General features: G+C 37.2%; 1 protein-coding gene across 2 annotated transcripts in view; it reads left to right on the top strand.

Moving 5' to 3' along the window:
* Positions 1-21,834, top strand: part of LPIN2 (lipin 2) — a 45,277-nt gene extending 23,443 nt beyond the window's left edge. For both annotated transcript variants that reach the window (XM_032676791.1, XM_032676782.1), the window contains exons 5-20: positions 806-913; positions 4,959-5,082; positions 5,733-6,054; positions 6,295-6,394; positions 7,536-7,723; positions 8,935-9,028; positions 9,397-9,466; positions 9,565-9,654; positions 10,504-10,586; positions 11,701-11,845; positions 12,658-12,806; positions 13,240-13,326; positions 15,107-15,259; positions 16,209-16,323; positions 17,026-17,129; positions 17,445-21,834. In XM_032676791.1, the coding sequence (XP_032532682.1) occupies positions 806-913; positions 4,959-5,082; positions 5,733-6,054; positions 6,295-6,394; positions 7,536-7,723; positions 8,935-9,028; positions 9,397-9,466; positions 9,565-9,654; positions 10,504-10,586; positions 11,701-11,845; positions 12,658-12,806; positions 13,240-13,326; positions 15,107-15,259; positions 16,209-16,323; positions 17,026-17,129; positions 17,445-17,589 (2,077 nt within the window). In that variant the 3' untranslated portion in view covers positions 17,590-21,834. The remainder of the gene's footprint in view (positions 1-805; positions 914-4,958; positions 5,083-5,732; positions 6,055-6,294; positions 6,395-7,535; positions 7,724-8,934; positions 9,029-9,396; positions 9,467-9,564; positions 9,655-10,503; positions 10,587-11,700; positions 11,846-12,657; positions 12,807-13,239; positions 13,327-15,106; positions 15,260-16,208; positions 16,324-17,025; positions 17,130-17,444) is intronic.
* The last annotated feature ends 3,435 nt before the right edge of the window (positions 21,835-25,269 follow it).

Raw genomic sequence — 25,269 nt, 5'->3', positions numbered from 1 at the left:
AGGCATATCTTCCTTCTGTTCTTATCCACTGTTTAACCATGATGCCCTTGATCTAAGCTCAAAACAAGTTAGTTGTATTGTGAGAATAGCTATTTATTCAGTTAAATTCAGAAAGCTGTAGAAAGATCTGGAGTCTTTATGATGGTAACATTTAAAAGACACTTCTGTGTAAAATACAGTGCATGACTGCTCAATGGATCTTAATGTTGATTGGTTTTGGGTCTTTGTAGATACTTAAGTAGACTTCCCAGTGCAGAACAAATACCACTGTTCAGAAAAGTACAATATTTCTATCTACTTGTTGTAGTTGATGTTAATTTGTAAACTCTTGGATAAATCATGAGACTGGTACCTACCCCCTGATTTCCTACTGGTTTTAGTTTATGAAATGTACATTGTCAAAACTACCACCTCTGTTTAACTTTTCCAGTGATTGTAAGATTCACATAGTAAAGGCTATGTGTAAAAATTTATGTTTGTGTTGTGGTAATATTATCTGTCTGTGTAGAGTAATATCACTTATCATTACTCATATAGCATAATATCATTTCTGCTATTGTGATTTCTTCAGTATTAACTTACAGGAGTAGTAGATTTTAAAGTTGCAATATTTTCAAGTAATAATAGTTTTTAAATAAATTTTAAGTTATATAAAGGTATTTTGCAAACAATAAATCCCTTTAAGCTATACACTGATTTCTTTTGATCTTGGATTTTTAATAACATATATGATATGTAACTTTTTAAACTGAATTAGTAATGCAGATTTTTTATTGCTGACTTATTGTCTTGTGTATCTTGGCAGAGGGTCCTCAAATTCATCACCAAAGGGTGAAGAGCAAAAAGAGTCTTTGATTTACCACTCGAAGGACCATTACCCCTTATCTGATGGAGACTGGTCCCCTCTGGAGAAGTAAGTAATTTTATAATGTCATCATACATATAATGATATATAATTATTAAAAAAAAATAATCACTGTGCTTTTTTATTCATTTTCCCCCTTGACCTATAAAACTATTAAAGTTGACTTTTATGATATCAAATGACTTTTATGATATCAAATGCAACATTTGATACTCATTTGAAACTTCGAGAACTTTTCTCTCTACTCAATGTATTAAAAAAGGTTGTCTTTATTTTATCATTCCCCCTCCAATGAAAAAGAACCCTTTCTTACTAAAATTCACTATTAAAGAAAGAAAATAAAGTTAATAAGATTTCCTTTGGTTGAGAAGGGTATGGAAAACAAGTATGATCGAGCGATACTTGATATGCCAGAAATCAGAAGTGTTGAGTGTTTAAGGTATATTTTGCTGTGTGAAGTAGTCCAAATTGCTCAAGGTACAGCTAGATCCTAAACTTTAATCATATTCCATTTCAGAACAGAGGATTAGCTAGATTCTGGAGTTCTGATATCCTTGATTATCCAGAGATACGAAAATCAGCATCAGTGGACCCTAGAGTCTTACAAGTGGCATAATACAACTCACCAGCTCAGTTTTCACTGTGACCAGGACCTTTCTGTTTGTACACTCAAGTACACTCTTCAGTTTCTGATGTTCATGCCACTATATTCCTGTTGTGTTCAGTTTGTAGATTTTTCAAGGCTCACCCTTTGGATTTCACAACTCTTAACATCAATATCTATTTACATAAGAAAGCATTCTGTCCATATGTGGTAGTATTTGAGGTAAATTTTCTATCTTCTGTGAATATTGGACATACAAGAAGGAGCATCCATTTAGCACATAGCATGCAAAGTAGTATCTTGATTCATCTGAACTCTTCAGTATATGTCTAGTTCTACTGCTTTTCAGCTTGATACATTCACAAGATCAGTGAGGATTACTGGCCAGCCTTCTCTGATACCCAGCGTTGCTTGTTAGCTGCTCAGTGCTCAGTTACCTGTTCTTCTATATCAATTGAGGGTAGTGCAGAATAGAAGAGATCAACCTTCAGAAAATACTTTTTGAAGTGCATAGTCTCTGCATCAGGTGTTTCCAGGGCTGTGGCATCACTGGAGGCTGAATGTACCACCCCATGCTTGGTGCCTGCATATTCCCCCAGTGCATAGCTGGTTAATGAACAGAAGCAGTTGGACAGGAAATCCCATTATCATTCCTTTTTGTTTTGGGTTGACAACCACATCCTCAATTATACTTAATGAGATGTAGTCTTCTCGTATGTTCCCCAAAGGTTTGTGGTTTGTGACTGAAAAGAAGTCACCGTGTTTGACCCTAAGGATTGACATGGTATTGTATGGATTATATCACCTAGATAATTGTAGCATAGAGGCTGATACTCGTTTTCAGTTTATAAAACTCTTAGCTAACATAGACTAGCAGGCTATATGTGGGAGAGACAATTCATACATCTCTTCTTGTTGACATATTTAGAGGTTAATCTGCTCTAACAACTTGTTTATGCATCATGTGAGATATACCTAAGATCTTTATAATTTTGGGGGATTTTTTAACAGAAAGCTACCCAGTAGAGCTTGCAACGTAACAGAAAAATTAGCAATTTTCCTTTCCCTCTTTGAGGTGGGGGTTGGGCACAAATTGGCGCATGAGAAGAAATTTTGCATTAAATTATTTCTCCTAAGCCATCAAAGTAGGATTTTATAATGTAGCTGTCATACAGTGAAAGAGAATTGGGAGGTTTTAATAACCTCCTTTTTGGAGATCCGAAAAAGCTAACTGACTTGTAATTGAGGTTAGTTGTTTTCAGGGATCTCAGGGAAGATAATAGCTTAAGTCTTTTCCATGAGGACACTTCTGTTTGTCCTACTCACTATAATAAGATGAAAAGCATAACCATTAACTATTTAATATGCAATACCATCAATGTTCTTCATGTTTTAACAAGTAATGTTACCATGACTAGGTCACTATTACAAGCTTGGGCCTTTTGGCTAAAGACTTCTGCCTGAGAATGACAATGGAAAACTTATGCTTTGGGGGAAGTGGAACAGACTTAGGGTCCCAAAGCCCTGAAATATTTAGTCTTTTGCACTGAATACTACTGAATATTAAGAATTAAGCTTAGAAACAGGTTAATATTCTGTATGGCTTCCAATTGACTTGTGATGTTGGCATGTGGGGAAAATTAGTTCATATTCCTGAAAACAAATATGTACATGTATTTTCATCAGTGTGTTACTTTAAAAAGGCCCTTCTAACAGTACAGAAAATGTCGTTTCTGTAGGACTTCGTTAAAGGAGAACTGAGGGGGGAAATATCTAAATGGTTTTCTTTCTGTGTCCCTGAGTAATGGAGGCTGGAAGTTGACTGTGAGATGATGAATTGCCACTGTAGATATGTTTAAATGTCCTGATCTCTTGGATTTTGTGATGTCCTTTTAGAGCAATGTGAGGAATTCTTACTGTCTGGATTGTGATCTGATCTGAGTAGTGTCTATTTTTGCAGTCTGAACTGTGATCACAGTTTAGTCCTGTATGATACTGTAAAACCTGAGTTCCATAGACCTCCAGAAAGTTTCAGATATGGTACTGCATTAGGTAACTAATCTTTGCAGGATTTTTGTAAGGAAAAAAAAAATCCATAAATTAAATACCTGTAGGGGGTTACTGTAAAATTTTTAGTATTAAATCATTGAACAGCCTCAGAAGTTCATTTGGCCCAACCTTTCATGGAGAGAGAGTCTCAATGAGATGGTGTAGCACCTTGACACATCACAAATTGCAAACCTCCTGTGATGGGGACCACTTTCCTGGAAAGATTGTTCCAGCGGTTGATTGTTCTCACCGTAAAACAATCCGTTCATACATCAAGGTGAAATCTCTCCTGGTGCAACAAGTGCAAAGACAAGTGCAAAATACTGTACTGGGATAACATAACTAAAGAGCCCAGTACAGGCTGGGATCTGTGTAGATGGGGGGGGGAGCAGCTTTGCTGACCTGGGGGTCCTTTACACAACAAACTGAACACGGGTCAGCAGAGCATGGCTGCAGCAACAAAGTCAAATTGGATCCTGGGCTACATCCACAAGGGCATTACTGGCAGAGGCAGAGATGTGATTATCCCTCGCCACTCAGTGCTGGTCAGGCCACACATGGAGTGCTGTGTCCAGTTGTGGTCCCTACAATTTAAATTCAAATATTGAGCTTTATATATATATATATATATATATATATATATATAAATCCTAGCCATAATATGTTAATGAACATCAAAGTATAAAAAGAGCAGCAGTTCAATAATATGAAGTATACTTGTCCTGTTCAAGAAAGGGCAGACCTGGACCTGTAAAATAATAAGAGAAAAATGATTTTGAAATCACTCCTTTATAGCATTTTGTAGAGAGTTCTTCTGGCTTAAAAGTAATTTTGGCTAAAGTAAATTTCATAAGTCTGTTTCTGATTTATGGATAATAATCACTGTAGGAAAAATAGGATGGCTTCTAAAAGGTCATGTCGTTCAAACATATCTGAAGGAAGTTTTCAAGTAATCTTTCCCTGTCCTAAGTTATCTTCTTAATGTTTTTTTCCCTGCATTGGGAATTGATGTTGTTTCATGCATTTGTCTTTTATTACTCAGTTCTTGGCATAGCAAGGTGAAATACTATATTTTTACAAAGGTGAGGAACTTTAAGCTAACTTCTCTCTTTCTTTTAGATAAACTTTTTTTGTTTTGCTCTTGTTTTGTTTGTAAAATGGAACATGATCTGAAAGGAGAGCTATATCTACACTGCAGATATAGTGGAGGAATCTGTTTAGTGTGATCACTATGTAAGTCCTTTAATGTGATTTTGGTTTTAACCTAATTTCTCACTGTCTGAAAACCCTGCTGGGCTTCTTGCCATGTTGCCAAATAATTGAAGCTCTGTTAAGCTGTTGAAAACTCTACCAACAGTAGCTGCACAACAAATGCATTTTAAACACTGTAGCTTTCTTTTTTCTTTTTTTTTTTTTTTTTAATTCTTGTTGATTTGCTAGCCCTTTCTCTGAGCAAGTCTGCCCTAAAAGCGATTCAGAACTGGAAGTTAAGCCTGCTGAGAGCTTGCTCAGATCTGAATCTCACATGGAATGGACATGGGGAGGATTCCCAGAATCAACCAAGGTAAATTTATTTATTGTCTCTAACTTTAGCGAACTGAGTTTTGGCTTGTCTAAAATTGTGTCCTAGGAGAGGATCGGAAATCTGCTGCTGTTCTTTAGAATGGTTCAGCTGAAATGGGAAAGTAGCACCCCCTCGTGGCTGGCAGAGGTTCGGCTTCGTTGAGTTCAAAAGCTGCTCAGCAACGTTATTCCAGAAAACCTAGCCCTAAAAGTCTGAATTTTTTGAATTTTTAGTTAGAAACTGAAGGGAAAAACTTTAGAAAATAATTTCCTTTATTGTCGAGTAAGTTCTAGTTCATTCCAGAAGAACTGTAGCCTTGGTAGAGTAAATGTGGTATCTTAACAGAACAACTGGTAACAGAAGCCCTGATATATCCACATTTATGCTTTTTTCTTGCTACAGTTTGGTCAAGTCAGCACTTCCTCTATGCCAGTTTCTATGCTGAACTTGTAAATAAACTAATATGAAACTTCTGTTGCAGGGAACTTTGCTAATACAGTGGGACAGGTTTTATCTTGCTAAAATGTGTATTTAAATTCTTTTTGGATTACCTGTGACCAGGACTTGTACCATGAATACAAGTTTAATGTTTAGAATAGAATAAAACAAACAGAAAAAGTGAAAGGATTGACTAGACTTTTGTTTTTCAGATAAGCAAGAAAGAGAAACTGGAACATTGCAAAACAGCTACCATTACTCCATCAGAGAAGACTCATTTTAGGGTCATCCTCAGCTCTGATGAAGTTGAAGATGATGATGATGTGAAAGATTCTGTCTGTACAGTACTGAAACCTGAGCCAAGAACTCATCCTCTGCTTCAGCAGATGGATGTTAAAGATTCTCTTGCTTCTGCAATCGTAGAACCGCAAGTTGCTTTGCCATTAGATGCTGATCATCATTCCAGAATGTTGGTGGACCCTTTACCAGAAACCAAACCAACAGCAAAAACCGACTCTCCTTCAAAAAAGAAAGGTATGTAATAAAACTGTTGATCTCTGCCTTCTGTCTGATGTACCAATTTTGAGGCCATAGTGGAAAAAGTAGAAATGGGCCTTTTCAATTTTTCCTATTTAAGTCTTAACTGACTAAAACTATCATTAAACTCTTGAATTTATAAATTATACAAATAAGTCTGAATATACCCCAATTACATATGTATTTAATGTGTCTGGTTAGCTTCATATTGGCAATCTTAATTGTTAAAATTAACAGGGGTGCACAAGCGAAGCCATCATCAAGGACCTGATGATATTTACTTGGATGACCTAAAGGCTTTGGAACCTGAAGTTGCAGCACTTTACTTTCCCAAAAGGTAATTTTGAACTAAAATTCAGTGGATCTAGGGTGATATTGCAGTTGCATTACAGGAGTTATTACATGTATTATTTATGTGCCAGTTCTGATAACAGGACTTGGACTTCAGGTTTCTAGGCTTTTATGGAGTAACTGGTACTGATCTCATTGGGAAAATCTATTTCTAGTTTGAGAAACACGTTGGAAGATCACGCAGGAGATCACTACCGAGAGTTTTCATCTTTGTGGAACCTGTATGTTCTGCAAACAGAGGGGGGAGTAAATTTAAACTACACACTCCATTTAAACACCACTCCAGTGCTGTTTTGCCACATTGCTAGCTCTAGAGAAGCAGACATGTGTTTATATTTTGCATGCCCCATACATCCTTTCCAACTTTTTAATATCAAAAAAGACCAACAAAAATCCCACTGTATCTTCATGCAAGGCAGCTCAGTCTCAAAATTCACTCATTGACTTTTTCTGAAGAATTTGAAACATTTTTGTACTCCTAAAATATTCTGCAAAATAATAACTATCTAGGAAGACCTTTATAAAAATATAGCTTAATAAGAAAGAAGTGTCTGTTGGTTTCTGTTAAAACTAGAGTAGTAAACTTTTCAGTACTTCAGTTCAAACTAATAACTTTAACCTTAGATGACAGAGTGATTTTTTTTTTATGTCACCTTTCTTTTCTATTGTACTTTTTCCAAACACATGCAGTGTTTTGAAAACATAAAGTGGTGCCCTTTTGGGTTTTTTTATTCTTATTCTACAGCTTTCTGGTAAAGATTGAGGAGCACAGTATTGTTCTGCAGAATTAGAATGCAGAGGATATTTTCTTCATTTAAATCCAATTTTGTTGTAGACAAGAGAAATACAATTATTTCCCAATTTAGGTGAATGTTAGGAGAACTGGAAACTGTCAGTCTGCTAGTATTATGAGGGGTTGATGGGGGTGTTTGTATCTGGTTTTGTTATTTTTGTATCTGTATTTGTTATTTTGTATCTGTATTTGTTTGGCTGGTTTTAAATTTGTATTGTAAAATTATGTAGAAATGCAACAGCAAGTTTGTTTGTTGTTGTTTTTTGAGTAATTATATAATGTGTTCTGTACATTTTTTTTTTTTTTAAGTAAAATACTTTTCACTTTCCTTTAGTGATTCTGATCCTGGCTTCAGGCAGTGGGCAGAGTCAGATACCCTTTCTGGTTCCCAGTCACCCCAGTCAGTTGGAAGTGCTGCTGCTGATAGTGGTACAGAGTGCATGTCTGATTCTGCTATGGACTTGCCTGATGTCACACTGTCACTTTGTGGAGGTCTCAATGAAAATGGAGAGATTTCTAAAGGTACATGAAAGTCTGAAAACATAAAGAGTAATAGAGCTCAGGCAACTAAGTCTGAATGCTCTGATTTCCTCCTTACAAAACTTGGCTTATTACTATGCTCATGTCAAGAAAGGAGGATGGATAATCTTTCATTTTTCTAAACTTCGAAAGCATTTGCCAAGCAGAGATAGCAGAATTTAACCTCAAATTAATCAAGAGCACTTGATGTCTTGAGAAGCTTTCAGTCTCCTTTTTTGCACTACATGTTGTTTATCTGACCAATCAGCATGATTTCTGGCTGCAATTACTTGCTTAGTCCTATATAAATCTTCAAAACTCATGTTTTTTCCAATTGCCTGATTTTTTTTTTTTTTTTTTAGTTTTCTTAAACGATTTAAAAAGAAAACAACTTTAACTGTTGTGTTAGACTATCTCTTTGCCTGCATTTTTTTTCCTGTCCTAATTTTTTGACAACCTTTAGATTTTTACCAGCTGATTCTTCTCCCCTAATGCTCTAGTTTATTTAATGTTGAAGTTGTATGTATTTTTGAGGGAGCTCTTGTGACCCCATAATCTTTATGAACATGTACTACAGTGCTTTTAGTATTACATTTTTAATGGTCATTCAGTCTCTAATGCATGAAGTGAAATTTAAATGGTCATTAATATAAAGACTCAGAACACTCAGTACTCTTGGTAACATGGTAGTAGTAATATTGGATTTGATTTGAGAAAATTGTCTTGCTTGCAGGGGTCTTACGCTAAATCGTGGATTTCTGCAAACATATATAGAAACTAGTCATGAAAATGCTATTAGTTAGTGATAGTAGTAGTTTTTCAAACCTGAAAAGCAGACAACATCCTTCACCTCCCCTTTTTGTGTATTATCTAGGCCCCTTACCATGCCATTATAATTTTTGAAGAAAACTTGCTTAGACAAGCATGGCTCCCTTTTTCTAACCTGCAAACTGAATTAGTGTCCGCCTCCTCCTTATCCTCCCTTTTCTAATTTCTTAATGCTCGTTACTGTGACTGTTGGAGTGGTACAAGGCTTCCCCTGTAAGGGAGGAGGCAGTCACAAGACCCTTGACAGGTAGGCTATATTAGCATATCTTCGGTGTTATTGCAAGATCAGCAAAGACTCCGAGATGACAGACAAGGTTTTCCTAGGCATAAACTAATCAGACATCTTGGGATTTTATATTATTAATTTAAATCTCTTTCTATTGCAGAAAAATTCATGGAACATATTATTACTTATCATGAATTTGCTGAAAACCCTGGACTCATTGACAATCCTAATTTGGTAATACGGATTTATAACAGGTAAATTCTCTGTATCATGTAATTAGGCCATAGAAGATCTCATTTCAAACCTGCTCTTTAAAGTGAGCACACTTTTCAGCTTCCATTGCAGTTTGTGTTATTGATGAATCTGTTTCTCAGTCTCAAAGAGAGATATTTTGAACTGAAGATTTGTGTTAAATTTAACTTTAGCCGGAGTGAGATTTTTTTCTGCAATTTCAACTGATGTTGAATTCTGTATATTAAAATGACTCTACTTGCACAAAACTGTAATATTAGTGGTTGGCAGCAAATATATATATTTTCATCAGTGAAAGGGCAAGTTTTCATGCTGATATGTATTGACTTGTAGTCAGATTTTGTAATATCAATAACATGTTTTAAAACAGGTATTATAACTGGGCGTTGGCTGCTCCGATGATTCTGAGTTTGCAGGTGTTTCAGAAGAGTTTACCCAAGGTAAACAGATAAACTTATACTTTCCTTTAAAATTTTGTATGTAGTAATACATGATTATCTCTTTTCTGTACAAATTAAAACCATGTCTAATTTTTCAGGCTACTGTTGAGTCTTGGGTCAAAGAAAAGATGCCAAAGAAGTCTGGAAGGTGGTGGTTCTGGCGCAAGAGAGAAAGCATGACTAAACAGGTAACTTGAGACCTATTTTGGTTTGGTTTTTTTTTTTTTTGAGCTGTAAAAAGATAAAAAGACTGTAATTTGTCAGAAGTGCCTCTGAACTGCTTGTATAGCTCGGTGTCACCGATTGCCAGATGAGAGTTACTCAATGTTGCAGTAGCTGTAGCTGCATCTGTTTATTTAGCCTTAAATACTGCATTAATATTTGGTGTTACTAGTTACTTCTATCTCGTATTGGCCTTTTCAACCACCAACACGCTTGCAACAAACGTGGGTAGAGCCCTTCTCAAATCTTGATTTGCGAAGCCCAGCCATGATGATGATGACTAGTTACTTCAACAAAATTTATTGTATTCAGCTGTTGCACAATGTTCTCAAAATTCTTTCTTCTAGGCCATAAACAGTAGTCAGAGCTACACTTCAGTCACTACAGTATGTTTTAGGAATGTGCACACCAATAAATAAGTAGGTGCTGTGCTGCATCACAGATTTTATGCTGAAACACACCATTTTGAACTAAATTATGCTTTCTAAACCTTGAGTATGGGCCTTAAATTTACTTCCCCACGAAAATGTGAATTTTATAAGCTTAGAGGTTGACGGCTCCCTTAATGCTAAATAACTCATGTTAAACTAGCAGTTCTCAATTTTTGACACACAGAGTTTTGTTTCCTGAAATAATAAAAAGCTTTAATGGATCATTTCTTCATAAGCATCTCTTTGTTAAATAATTTGCAGAATGAGCAATTCTGAGACTTAATACACTTTATGTACTATATTAGTATCTGTTTGCTTAAAACTACGAATTCAGTCAGATCAGTTTAAAATGTCAATATATTCTTTATTATCATGTTTCTTTAGATACCAGAGGCAAAAGAGGGGAAAACTGAGACGCAAAGAGCAAATGAACTGCCAGCAACTATAAAAGAGCAAGTTAATAGCAGGTGTGTTCCTGTCTGAAGACTTATTTTGTGGACTGAATAGTGTCTTCTTTTTTTATTTTATTTTTCTTTTTTTGAACAAAGAATTCAGTAGGAATGTACTGTGGGAAGAAACATTTTCCTGTAAGCTACTGAAGAGGAACCATATGTGTTTGGCAAACAATTCAACAGAAAAATGTGACAGCAAACATTATAGGAACTACAGACACACTACAATTATTTCCTGAATCTCACTGTGTTTACTTCTTAAATCATAACATAACTGACAGAACAAAAACATACTTGGTAACCTTTAGCAATGGGACACTGCTCTGTAAATATAGTGGTATTGTTTCTGAGATGCTGTTTTCTTTTTTCTTTTGTGAAAGCCTAATATTGTATAAATAATTTAAACCATGTGGAATTTTTTGTAACATTAAATAATTGAAACAATAAAATAGCATTAATTACAGTGCACAAGTTGCCCAAGATTGTGGTAGACAGCTATCAGTGCTTAGCACAAAACTGTCCCATTCTAGGTAACTTATTATGCATATTTATATTCTCCCATGATTTTACAAAGATACTTGTAAGTGTTGGTGTCTTAAAGATTAAAAAATTTAATATATTGTGATTTAATACTTGAGAGAAACTAAATGCTACTTTTAATCTTGAAGTCTCTAATGAGCAGGAAAGTAAGTCTGTGAATAACCTTAAAAGGTGAGCTACTCCACTAACTTATCACCCACAGTTTAATTTACATAGAAACTGTGGCAGCTTTTTTTAAAAAACAAAGCACTGTTATCCATTCAGTGTCCCTTTTCGCCCGCACTTTGCCTAATGCATCAACATAGCATCAGTGACCACTTGACACTATGTCTTTACTAAACCTGTCATGTGTGAAGCCAGCTAGGATTAGTAATGTTTAGAGCTCCACTGGTACTGGCACTACAAGTCTTGCTTGCTGGCATATGTTGGCTTTATCTGGGCATTCACTAGGCCTTGGACTTTGTTTATCTGTGCTCTCAGGTAGTAGCAAATCCTCAACATAAGCAGAAATTAATCTTGCATAATAACCTTACTCTGTTAAAGAAGCATTTTCTGTAGCTTACTTGTATTCTGGTTGATGCCCTGTTAGACCTCCAGAAGATGATTCTTCTAGTGATGAAGCATCACAGGAGTTGAAGGAATCTCTAAAAATGGATTCTGCCCCAGCAGAGCATCCACCCCATGGGAACGTTCCATCTTATAAGAAGTCACTTAGACTGTCTTCGGACCAAATAGTAAGTGGCACACCTTTCTTGTACATAGGATGCTCCCTAATTCCACTCTGATTCTAAGAGTTGAACTTTTTTCTGCTTTTTAGAAGTGACATATAAGTACATTTCACAAAGTAAAAATTATCTTTGGGTTACCGTGCTAACAATAGAAAAAAGGAATGGGGAAATTTAAAATTTAAAAAGAAAGTTAAAATACTTTCCTGTGAAAGTGTTTTTTAAGAATCTGTGTTTAGATTAAAACTTTGTAAGAAATTATTTTTTATAATCAAACTTCTATATTGAGATGTTGCCAAAAAAGTGATGATGGTTCTGCGGTTCGAATATGCTGGGATCTGGACACTTGCCTAATACGTCTGAGCATCTGTCTAACAACATACATTTAAACTGGTGTGCAGTTTACTCATTACAGTCTAACAAGTTAGTTCTGCTACTGTCTAAATATATGATCTTCATCAGGGAAGAATTTCGAGGAAAGCACCCACTACGTAGGAAATACTGTTGCATACTTTGGCAAACTGGGAGTTTTGTTTGATAATGCGGCAAGTCTACTGTGACAGCAAGAATCAAAGAGGCAGAGAGTGAAATTGCTGCTGCTGTAAACAGATAGAGGAGCTCTGGAAAAAAACATGTACCCAGACTGCAGCAGACTTTGCCAGCAGAACTGTGCCAGTGTTAAACCATGGTTCACTTTTTGATGAGTTAATCAAGATAGACAAGGAAGAGTATATGAGCCATTTGCTGCAGCTCATTTATGATTCTAAAAATTTTAGAGAGAGGGGAACTTATATTTTCAATTATTTTTATTTATTCTAAAGGCAAAGTTGAAGCTCAGAGATGGCCCTAATGATGTTGTATTTAGTATTACAACCCAATATCAAGGAACTTGCCGTTGTGCAGGAACAATATACCTCTGGAACTGGAATGATAAAATCATCATCTCAGACATTGATGGAACAATAACCAAGTAAGTATCTTTGGTGGATTTTTTTTCTTTGATTCTTTTAATCTTGCTTTATTGATCCTACTCTGCTTTTCAAAATAAGATAAAGAGCCTTTTTTAAGATGGCTGTTAAAGGATATTCATTAATAATCATGAAAAAAAGGTCTTGCTTTGATTTTAATTTGTACTTGCCTTTACAGCAAGCTAGAAAATGTCTTTTAAAAGAATAAGGCAAAGATGGTGATTTTTACTATGTGACTGTTCCCTCTCAGACTTCTCCAGGTTTAGCAGCCATACCTTAACTTGGAAAGTGACTTGTGTTATATGGCCCCACTTTTGCAATAGTTAGGACTTTCTGCAGAGATATTTCTATAAATACTCTATAAATCGTATATTAGCGGTTGTCTTTAACAAAACTTATATACTGAGTATCAGGTACCTTTGATTCTGCTTTTAGGTCTGATGCTTTAGGACATATCCTCCCTCAGTTTGGCAAGGACTGGACTCATCAGGGCATTGCAAAACTCTATCATTCCATAAACGAGTGAGTATGTAATCAGTGAAACAAGTAGAGTTTTCTGGAATTTGGGGATTAATGGACAGGTAATTGGATAGTTGTTAATAATTTATTAATGGATAGTTTATTATAATTTGTTAGTCTAGATGTTGGGAAGTGAACTACTTCTGTGGTTCACAAACAAAATTAACTTCTTTCCTCAGATGTATACTTTTGCAAGAATGCAAACCACCACTTTTACTAGTTCCCTTCTCAAATGTTTGATTCTGCATTTCATTTTTAAGAACTCTGTAATATTTTTGTGACTACAAAAGTGAAACATAATAGCAATAATTTCTCAAATAGTCATGCCTGTGTGTTTCCACCAACTGAAGTTGATCGCAAGCCTTTTAGAACATGGTACAGTGTAAACTCAAAATTAAGTTGGGTCCTTCCAATGCATAGGTATTTTGTATTTTATTGGGTTTGCTACCCAACTCAAGTGAATGCTCCTTAGGATGAATTCCGTGTTCTGGAACAAGCCTAAATAACAACTTGCTACTTGCCACAAAGGGTAGTTTGTGGCCTGGCTCAAGTTTTCTGTCACAGTTGCATTTCTGATATAAGCTGATGTAGAACAGTGGAAAAGTAATTCAGCAAATTGGCAATTTCCCTGTGCTCACCTTGTGATCTGCAAGGACCTGCAGAGGCAACCCCTGTGTCTTCTCTCTACAGCAGTAGTGAAGTATTTTTGTTCAAAAGTGTTGTAAACTACACCCTTATAAATGTGCTGTTCACCTAAGAAGTATGTAGCCCTATAATATTTATGTCCGGTAACTTAGGGCAAAGTAAACCTACATACTACCTCAGCTTTCAGATTTGGTCCTTTGTTTAGCAAACTTTTTTCAAAAATCTAGTGAGGCAAGAAATAGTACTTGGTACTGAGGAAGATCACAGGATGATCAACTGTTAAACACTTCAGGATTTACTTAAAATAATCAACTTTTATCCTTGTTTTTTAATAGTCTTTCTGCCCACAAAAATATTTGTAATCAAAGAATCTATTGTTGGCCTTCATTCTGTGGCTAAATTTCATCTGTGGCCATGGGAGTCCATGGGAGATACCCTGAATGTTTTGGTTTTGTTGTTTTTGAGGTTTTTGGGGGGGTTTTGGAGGTTTTTTTTGGTTGTTGTTGTTGTTGTTTTTTTTTAATTCAGTGCATAAGAGAAGAGCGGTTTTGGAATTATTTGCCAAATTGAATCAAGTCTTTGAAAATGCTCATAAACACTCAAGCCTTTTGTGCATGCAGAAACTGTATAACAAATCTGTGTAACAGATGAACCTACAAAGTCTGCAGGAAAAAATTAGGGCCTAATGAATGTTTGTTGTTATCAGTCCTTCACCTCGCACTGCAAATTCTGCCAACAACCTGAAAAAGGCAGGAGATCTGGTACCCATTATTTTGTGATGCAGATAATTTAAATAACTGCTATAATTCTACATGTAGCTGGTCTGAAAGAAGCTGAATAAAACCAGTGTGGCACTTATTTAAACACAGTCTAGTCCATCTAATTGTGTCATCTGAGTATTACCGTTCCTGTTCTTTTTGCATTTCCTGTTTCTCAGTTTTGATTGAGTAATATATTTAAACTACTGTATGTCTTGCAGATTCTTTAACAGCAGAAAAGTCTTTTCCTTGTGTGTGTAGAGCACTGCAACAATTCAGTACCTAAATTGGTGCATCTGGACACTGCTATAATTGTGTACTTAGCTTTGCAAAGAAACTCTTCAGCAGGAATATGAATTAAGTTGATAATTCTTTTCTAGAAATGGCTACAAGTTTCTGTACTGCTCTGCCCGTGCCATTGGGATGGCAGATATCACCAGAGGATACTTACACTGGGTGAATGACAAAGGAACAATTCTCCCCAGGGGCCCTCTCATGTTGTCCCCCAGCAGTTTGTTTTCTGCCTTTCATAGGTAAGGATGTGGGATTTCATACATCCATTCTCTCCCCATTTCAGAGAAAGAAGCAGATATAAAAAATATTTGGCATTACAGCTGTAACCAAACATTACACTCTGTGCTAGATTTGCTTTTGAGTCTTGAGGTCCCCCTAGTGGTCATTTATAAACTATTTGTTTTGTCTGACTTTTATGCTTCTGTTTCTGTGAGCGTGTTAGAAGTGGCTACAAAGCACAGCATACCAGTCCTAGAGGAGCTTGTTTTCCCTTCTCTTTACTCCTTTAGACCATGACTCATTACTGTTAGGTTCTGTTTATATCAGTCTTTTCAAGTATAGCTGAAAGGGTTGGAAAGAAGAAAAGCTGGGAAATATAGACTGTCATGCAAAAGGACCTTGTGATATTGGGAGTGCTCCATATACAAGTACTTACAAAGCAGTATGGCATTTAAGTATGGTTTAACTCAACTGATCTTTTGGACCAGCCATATTCTACTTGTTCTTGATGGGAGGAGCTAACAGTAGAAAAGTCTTTTTGGTTTTGTTTTTAATAAGAATGACTCATTCATGGATAGCAATGACAACAAATTCCATTAAGGTCATAGGCCTTACACACTTCTGTGTCAGAGACAGGAGTTGTGACAAGCTTATGTGTACTTGATTAGATCTTCTGATTCAGATAGTCATCTACAATAAAAGCAGTTCACAAACTGCATTCACAACTGGGAATTCCATCTCATTTATACTTAGCATATGCACAGGTTATGGACCTGTTTTTTTACTGTGGATGTTGGAAAACAGTGAATGTTTGATTGTCTCTCGTATCATTCTTGGAGAGCTAGTTACCAGTGTCTGTGTAACTACCAATGGGAAACCGTAGGAATATAAATATCAGATAAATGGGGGAAAGAAGATGCCCTCTATCCAACCATGACTTGGAATTTGATTGTTGAAATTTTATTTTAGGGAAGTAATAGAAAAGAAGCCCGAAAAGTTCAAAATCGAATGTTTGAACGATATCAAGAATTTGTTCGCTCCCAGTAAACAACCTTTCTATGCTGCTTTTGGAAACAGACCCAATGTAAGTCTACCCCTTTCTAATTGAAGGGTTAAAATGCATGAAGTACTTGAGAAGCAACATAAATAGGGTTTTCTTTTTGTGTCTATCAAAATTTGAATATGGAAATGGGACACTGATGCTTTTATGGGTTTGGTCAGAAAAAGTCATATGTAGATACTTTAAATAAAAGTTGCTACAACAGCTTATATGAGAAAGGTTACAAAGATGCGTTAGGATTCTCAGAATTTTATTAAATATGTGCCACCTTTCCAAATTATTTTTAAGGATTTTTGGCAGCTTTGTGACCTAAGGACGTTAATGCAGTGCTCTGCAGTCTTCAATCATTTTTCCTATTATACAGTTCCTGTATTTTTTCTGCAGCTCAATGCTACTGTAATTAAGCAAAAGAGAGGGGGTATTGTAAAAAGAATATTGTCACAAGGAGTGGTGTTGGGTGGTATAGATTTTGTGCATGTTTGTGGTCCCAGGCTTGGGAACAGGAATTAAGTGTTTGGGGGCAGGGGGAATGTTTTGTTATGGTGCGTGTGTATGGTTTGGTGGGGGGAGGGGGAGTGGTGTGTATTTTGGTTTTTTCCTGTTTTTTTAGGGACTTTTTTTAAGAGATAGTTCTGCTATACTCTTTTTGGATCTGCTTTTCTCGTTGTTGGATCACATTCAGTAAGGAAATGTTGAAGCATGTGCTTTTGGTCATTGTTTTTGCAGGATGTATATGCCTACATGCAAGTGGGAGTTCCAGCCTGCAGAATATTTACTGTGAATCCAAAGGGTGAACTGATCCAAGAACAGACTAAGGGAAACAAATCTTCGTAAGACCATTTTTGTTATTTCCACTAAAAAAAGTATCTAAGAATGAGATTACAAAATAATTGCTTTTGTGACCAGGATCTCTTCTTACATATGGTAATATGTAAGGTGCAAAACCTTGTTTGCCAGAGACTTACAGCTTCAGATACATGACTGAAACTTTTCAAAATGAAAACTGGCAAAATAAAATTGAAAATTGGTTCTGCAGTAGTTATTCAACTATAACTTTCTGGTCTAGACTTCCAAAGCTGCTTTTTGGTTACAGCTGAACAGTGACTAGACTGTTAAATAATGGTCTTTCTTCTTCTTTAATACAGGTATTACAGACTAAGTGAGCTTGTGGAATATGTGTTCCCACTGCTTAATAAAGAACAGAGTTCTGCATTTCCGTGCCCAGAATTCAGCTCTTTTTGCTACTGGAGAGAACCTCTTCCTGACCTTAACATGGATGAACTGGCCTGAAAAGTACTTCTCACCAGGAGATGGAATTTCATATTCAGCTACTCAACTTCAGTTTAAATGTGAAGAACTTTCTTAATGAAGATGATAATTTATATATTGGTACCGTAAGTCTTACTAAGGAAATCACTTTAACTTCATTGGTTTGAAACAAAGAAAATGCAAAGCTACTGTCTTATTTTTTGGTGTGTGTGTGTGGGTTTTTTTGTTTGTTTGTTTCTTTATTGCTTGTCTTTATATACCTGTTCTAAGGCGCTTGAGATTGGCCTGTCATTGATGGTCATGGTACCCAAGTGCTTCAGGGCAACCTAAATGCTGAGGTAAAATATGACTTCGCATTCTCATCAGTACAGACCTTATTGTAAACAGACTAATTTTTTTAAAATTTGTCTTAATAGTATATTTTCTAAAATGAAGCCAAAAAGTGTATGGAAACTGCCAAATAGAATGTCAGACCTGTTAATAAAAAACGTGGTTTAATGTTCAGATGGGCAATTGGGCCATTTTTGAAAGGAGCCAGAGCCCAAGACCAGTGTGCTTTTTCTCACCTAAAATACAGAAAATGTATAGACCTTACTAGTCTGACAGACTCTGAAGATATAAAATTCCTCTTAAGACGTAAATATGCCTTTTGTCACATGTACAAGGCTGTGCTTGTACAAATCTGCTCAAACTAACTCTGCTTATTACTTTTCTTTTTTTACGCATAATATTTAAACTATTTGATGAGCTTGTTAAAAATGAAAGTTGTCTTCAGACACGTATATGGCTTTTGTTATTTTCAGGCTGAGCTGTGTCATGTTTATTTCCATCAAGAAAAATCTTCAACAATTCTGTAAAAGTTGGGGAACTGGCATTTTTGTTTCCTTTTTCAGCAAAGAGATGATGCGTATGTGTGTGTATGCTGTGTAGGCCAGTAAAACGTATGTACAGATTATATTCAGGGAATTGTAATACTATAAAAATTATGTATTTAATATTTTAATTGTCTACTGCAGGTCTTTCCAGAATTCTGTATTGCAGGTTTTCAAGAGCTGGAAGGAAATGCACCCCAAGTAGTGAGATTCCAGCTGTGAGAATGGTTAAATGCTGCAGAGCAGAATAAAACCTTTTCCTTTTTTTCTTTTTTTCTTTGGGCTTGTTTTGTTTGTTTGTTTGTTTTAAGTTTTGGGTTATTCATAAACATCCTGCTGGTCATTCCTCAGGTTCCGATCAGAGCCTGTGAACAAATTACATTCCGATTGTAGTGTTTGTCAGCTGTAGAAGCAGCTAGTGTTTCTCTCTCCAAAAGTGCTTGAAGGCAAAGGTAACTGCTTTCTAAGTTGAATTAGTGCATTTAACCTCCTTTGGACAAAACTATGGTGAGAACGTATCATTCCACCAGCCCAGAGGGCTTAAAGACTACAGTCATTTAAACATCATTTAATCATCAGTCCTGAGATTTCTGGGCTTCCTGTCACTCACTCCTTAAGTGTGTTCCTGGGGCCATGTATTAAAGATCTTTCAGGGGGCAACATCCAGAATTTCCACAGACTCTGGAGCAAGCTCTTCCCTCTGCACAGCTCCCAGTGGGAGCAGGGAAGTGTGAGTGATCTTCAGAAGGCATTTGTGTGGCTACCTGCTGCAGTGCCTGCATAGGGCTGCTCTTCTCAGGAACAGCTGGGGCAGGCCTTGTGTGTGGGCTGAATGTAGGAAAGGAGGTTGCTCTGTTTTACTACCTGCAAAAGAATGCATTTAGAGGATTTTGCACCCCTCCAGGAATATTTTCTTTATGAGGCTGAGTGTTTTAACCCCCAGTTCTGATGTAACACCAGCTAACACTAGACAGTTGGTGAACTGCTCAGGGGAATCATTTTTAGATCACCATATAAATGAAATTACTTTTTTCCCCCTTATAAAACTCTAGTGTATTCCTGTATTTATAAAACATTGGATAATGAGTGGAGGCAAGCATGGAATCTCTTTCAAAACAGGAGAATGAGAGTGGGGAAAAAACCCCATACCTGTCTGTCACGGTGTGCCATGCATGTCAGTGAATTGAAAGGTACCCTCATTCTTGTTCTGCGCGAACAATACTTTCAGCGGTTCTTGGTCACCAACCTACTCAGTGTTTAAGTGGATTTCACATGATATTTTGCTCTTACTGCCTTTTTTTCTTTTTCTGTTTTTACTGTCAGAAGCTTACAAACATCATTCCATGTGGGTTTTTTTCCTTTTCTTACCTTTTATTCCATAGATTTCACTAGAACTGAAATTTTCATGATCACCAAGTGCTTTGAATATCAATGGGATTTGATCTTTTAAGTCATTTAAATACTTCAAAATAAATAAGAATCCAACATAATAAAGTATTTTAATTATGAGATTAAATATTCTATCTAAAGATTCTATTTTGCATAAAGGGAGTGAAGCAGCCTTTCCTAAACCAGTCCTTTTGTGGATCTGAAAATTTTCTTTCCCATGCTTAACTTACTCTTGGTGGCCCTGGTACACAGCTTTTCTAAAAATAAAAGTACTTCATGAAACTACAATGAGTTTCCAAATGGGACAGATTGTTACCAAGGTTTGGCTATGTCTTTCTTGGTTAACTTTTTTTTATGTGGTAATTTATTTTTTTTTGCTTCACTTCAGCTCCATCTTTTCAGGCTGTCATAAAGATAAGCTGTGGATTTCAAGGTGGGGACTTGAGTAAATGATCAGCATGGAAAAATAATATCAGGTTTATCTCCAAATGCATGTACTTTCAGCTGGTGTAAATTTGGTGGTTGTGTGAGTGTGGAGAGCTCCTCACTATGCTAACATGTCATTTTGCATTGTAGGAATGTCCAAAAAGTTGCTTAGTTAAAGAATCTGATTTTTTTTTCTCTGTAACAGCTACAATTTGATATTTGCTTTTTGATAAAATTTAAGTGTTGCTGAGTATTTCTGATATGAGTAGGGCAGAGGGCTTATTTGTTTTTTCTGTCTGGCTTGTGTTTGAAGCTTTTCAGACTGTTTGTTAACCCTGTTAATGGACAGAACAGGGCGGCACTGTACCTGTCATTGCATACCTACGTCATTTGGGCTGCTGGGCACTTAACTGACTCTAGAGAAGACATCTTGTTGCTATTAACTGTAGGCTTGTGCTGCAATATTAATGTGAAGTGGGGTAAATAAGAATTAAGCATTAGCCTGTCCTTTGTTACCTGAGTCGAGAGAAGTGACCTGAAACTAATGTTTGAGAACAAATTGTGCTATACTGATTTAAAATTAGCGCAAACTAAATCATTCTTTCTGTGAAAGAGGAACTTCTAAGTGTATGTGTCTGTAGGCACGTGCACACCCCTGTTAAGACTGTGTTGTTGAAGATGCAGATCCTCTTAGTGCTGGAACCTGCCAAAGGCTGAGTCAAGGACACCTGTCTGGGAGTAAATAAGGAACACTGCAATTCAAAACTTGTTAGTGACTTGGGCATCACCCATTTCTATAATGTCTTAAAGTTCAGCAATTCAAGGGGCACACATTTCTGGATTTAATTGGGTTTTGGTTGTTTTTTTTACTGTACCAAGCATGTTTGTATGGGCTCTCATTCCCAGCAGTATACAATTGCATGTGCAATCTTGGCTCATGACTCTTTAGCTTTCTGTCATTAGTATATTCCTCCTAAAACCTTTTATTTTTTTTTCAACTGGAAAAGTTTTAACACTTGTGTTAACTCTGTCATGGAACTTCTGAAACAAACAATGAATCGGCTTGTGGTAAAGAGAAAAGAGATGCGATTTCATGTTAATATTTCAGACAAGTCTTCTAGAAAATGCTGTCATATGAATGAGTTGCTTAAATGACTGTAATGCACATTCATAATGAACCATCAAAAATACATAGTGAATTTGAGATGCCTTTAAAGTGTCACTTTTGCCTAAAGAAGTTTTAGTTTCCAAAGTTAAAATTTACTAAATAAAATGGAATTGTTTGGGATTTTTTTACAGTGTTAATTACTTTCAGATGAAAGTTAAAATGTTGGTTTATTTTGAGGGTGGGAAAACTCTCTTCAGTAATTTGGTTTTACCTTGAAGATGTGGAATACTTGATTGTTAAGCAACCCAATCACTAATAAGGTAGTGTGTTTAAAATGTCAAATCTGTGATCATACCAATACAGTGGTTTTTGTTAAGACTGGACTGTCTTGGGTACAGCAACCCACAATTCAGTGCAATGTTTATTGGTGTTCGGAACAATGTTATCACAATAAACAGACTTAAACTAAAATTTCTCTTTACTTCGTGTTTGGTAATTCCATTATTGTATTTCTAATTCAGTGAATACCGGGTTATTGAAATTGTATTCATGTTTAACATGGAATTCTCTTCTAAGGACTATGATACATTTGCTTTCTTTCACACTCAGTTTACTTTTCTTCAGAGTATTTATACAGCTGATAAAAAATTGCTGTCATCAAACTTAACTTGTGTGGCAGTACCAATACTGGGTTATAACTATAATGAAAGGCAAACATGCACTTGTAATATAGAATATCAGGTAACAGAGGCATGACTTGGGAATGCACAATCTGCCTTGAAAATGTTGTAACTGCATAGTTTGAGCTCTGGTAAATGCCCTAATTCGGAGTTTTATCCTAATTCCATCAAAGTTAACTTTTTCCTTTCAAGGCAAAAAGTATTGTCTTCTACAACAGTTGTTGAATTGTTTGAGGCAAATATTGGGAGACCATCTTGAAAAAGAGGCCTCAGGCTTTAGCAGAAACTGATTTTCCTGGTCTCTTGCTGTTATTGGTAAATACAACTAATTAGCAGCCTGCATAGAAAACCTGACTGTTCAGTCACATGTAAAAGTACGACAGATCTGCATGAAAGCTTCAGCGATGCTGTGCCTTTTGGTTCTTCTGTGGTGTCATTTGTGTTGCTGTGCCCAGCACCCATTCGCTCTCCTTGTGCCTGGACACAGAGCTTACTGCTGGAGTTGTATTGTCTCCTGCATTCCTGCTGGTTTCCCCCATGACTTTGCTTATAAGGAAGTGTGCCAGAAAGATATGGTTCTGACTAAACATTCAGCTTTAGTCTGAATTCATCTGAATTCTGCTTTAAGGACCGGGTGGCTGCCAGTCTGGCCCCAGCACCAGGAGGTGCTGCACCTCATATCTTCTTCCTAGTTAAGTCTTTTCTTCCAACCTTTCCCTGCCGCCTTCTTTTCCTTCTCCTTCCTGCCTTGCTGTTCTCTAACCTTATATTCCCCATCTCTGATGGTACTTCATGTGTACATGGTCTGGGGAGAATAAGCAACATAGCCTGAACTGCTCAGCCTAGAACTGGCTAAAGGACAGGGCAGATTTGGCCATAAATTTCTGATAAGGCCCCACTGTTTTGGCAGTAGCTTCCCTCCTCCAGCCCAGGCCCTGCTGGGAGGCTGAGTGCTCCAGCCAGCATCCCTGCTCTGCAATGCTCTCTTGGTGTAGGAATTGTATACCCAATTTAGTGTTCCCATTTAAACACTCCAGTCCACGAAAAGGTAAAAATCGCATGTTGAGATTAAGAGCAATTTAGTGGAAAACAGCAATGAGAAGAGAAAGCAAACAGTAACAACAACAACAATACAACTACCAGTGTGTTTGTACAAGACAAGTGAAGAATTCACATGCAATTGTCACCACGCCAGTTTGGCACCACCCCAGCCCCACCAAAATCGGAGAAACTCCCCACCCTTCTGTCCCCCCTGCCCATGAGGGGAGGTGGTATTGAATAACCCCAGGGTCCTGGCTGTGCCCCTCCTGGCTGCTGCAAAAGTTAACCCTGTCCTCGTCAGAACCAGGACAAATACAAAGGCCAATAATTGGTAAAAATGAACCAACCATACAATAAAAAAAAAACCCCAAAACAAGCAAATAAACAAACCCAACAAAAAAAAAAGTCTATAAAGCAGCCAAGTGCTGTCCCCATATGGCAGTGGACACTTACTTTCCATGGAACCCTCTCTGCATTCCCCACGCTCCCTTACATCTTGGACTTCAAGCCTCTCTGATACCCCCCACAAGGAGGGGGCCATGGGGATGGATGGCTGCCCGCCCTTTCGGTCACTGGGAACCATACTGTGTGCCAGCAGGATGGATGAGGGGAGCGCATCCCCAGTGTGGGATGTTCAGCAGCTCAGCTCTCCTGGGCATGGATGGCCCTTGTTCTGTGTGCACGTGGAGCAGACACAGAGGCTTGCTGCAGCAGTCACAGGCTAAGCCCTCCAGATGCAGGTCCCAAGTCTGTGGGCTTTGCCACTGCCATGCTGGGGGAGCAGAGGGGCCATCTCGGCATCTCCAAGCCTGTCAGTGTTTAAGAGGCATTTGGACAATGCCCTTGACAACATGCTTTAGCTTTTGTCCAGCCCTGAATTAGTCAGGCACTTGGACTAGATGATCGTTGCAGGTCCCTTGCAACTGAAATATTATCAAGGCAGTGACTGAGCAAATAAGATGGACAAGAACTGTGTTGGCATAACTTCTGTGTACTACAAAGCCTCCGTAACAGTGCTTGACACTGAATAAACACTTAAAATATACATGTAAGCCTGATTGAGAAGCCAGAAACTGCAGTTTAAAAGGTGGTGAAGAAGAGAGTGAAAATTCTGGCTTAGTGCTGCTGTGTTCCCTGGAAAGCAAAAGAGCATCGAGGCATTACATAAGAGGTAGGCTTTATTGGGACATATCTGCAGTTGTTTTCCATCACACAGTTTTCTTCATGTTCCTGGATATTACTCTCTCTATTTATATATATGCACATGAATATACATATACACATACATACCTAAAGCATACTCTCAAATGTGCTGTTCCTTTTTGCTGAAGAATTTTAGTAATGTTCCTTTTTTTCACAATCAAGATAGCAAAATAAGTGCCAAAACCTGCTTATGTAGTACATGTTGCAAGATGTTCTTTGAAGTCTCCCATATACAAAGAATTGGCAGAGCTGCTGTTCTGCATCTCGTCTCAAGTCTCCAGAGTATGGTGCAAAAAAGTTGGTGTTGGCTCAAGCACAAGTCTGCCTTGTGATGACAGGAGACTGCCCCCAGGTATTCCTCGTAACTTGATGATTTGAACTCTGTGCCATTATCTGGGAGCAACCAGCAGCCAACGTGTACCTGCTGAGCAATTCTCACTGGAGTGCATATTCCTCCCATCTCCAAGCTGAGACCATAAGTGCATTTGTAGTTTTAGTGAAATACATCTGTATCCACTACTGGACTAACACAAAGACTTAGTTAAATCAGCAGGTAACACTGACTTCCAAATGCATGTATCCTCAGGAAACAGTCTAGTCCAGCTGGAAAGCTGGAGGGCCCTTTACTTTGTATTCTCCATGCATTTTAAAGCTGCACTGGGCATTTTACTTTAAGTTGCTTTCCTGTGCTTTCCACTTACAGTTTGCTCCATTTCCTTGACTATTTATAAGTTTTCTTGATAGGCTGGTTGGCTTCACCAAGCCGAATAGTCTCAGTGACACTGCACAAAGTTGCTGCAACTAACATGGTGTACACTGAAAGGAAATGTGGTGGAATACCACAGACAGTCCTCACTGTTTTGAGTGCTCAGCATAGAAATGTTTTTAGAAGTCTTAACAGCAAATTAAAATGATGAGGTAGTTTTTTATATACTTTTTGCTGCAAAAATTGGCATTCCTGCTTTGCTGCATGCATTCCAGG

The sequence above is a fragment of the Chiroxiphia lanceolata genome, chromosome 1, assembly GCF_009829145.1.
Source record: "Chiroxiphia lanceolata isolate bChiLan1 chromosome 1, bChiLan1.pri, whole genome shotgun sequence".
NCBI classification, from domain to species: Eukaryota; Metazoa; Chordata; class Aves; order Passeriformes; family Pipridae; genus Chiroxiphia; species Chiroxiphia lanceolata.
This window is presented reverse-complemented; position numbering and strand designations above follow the sequence as displayed.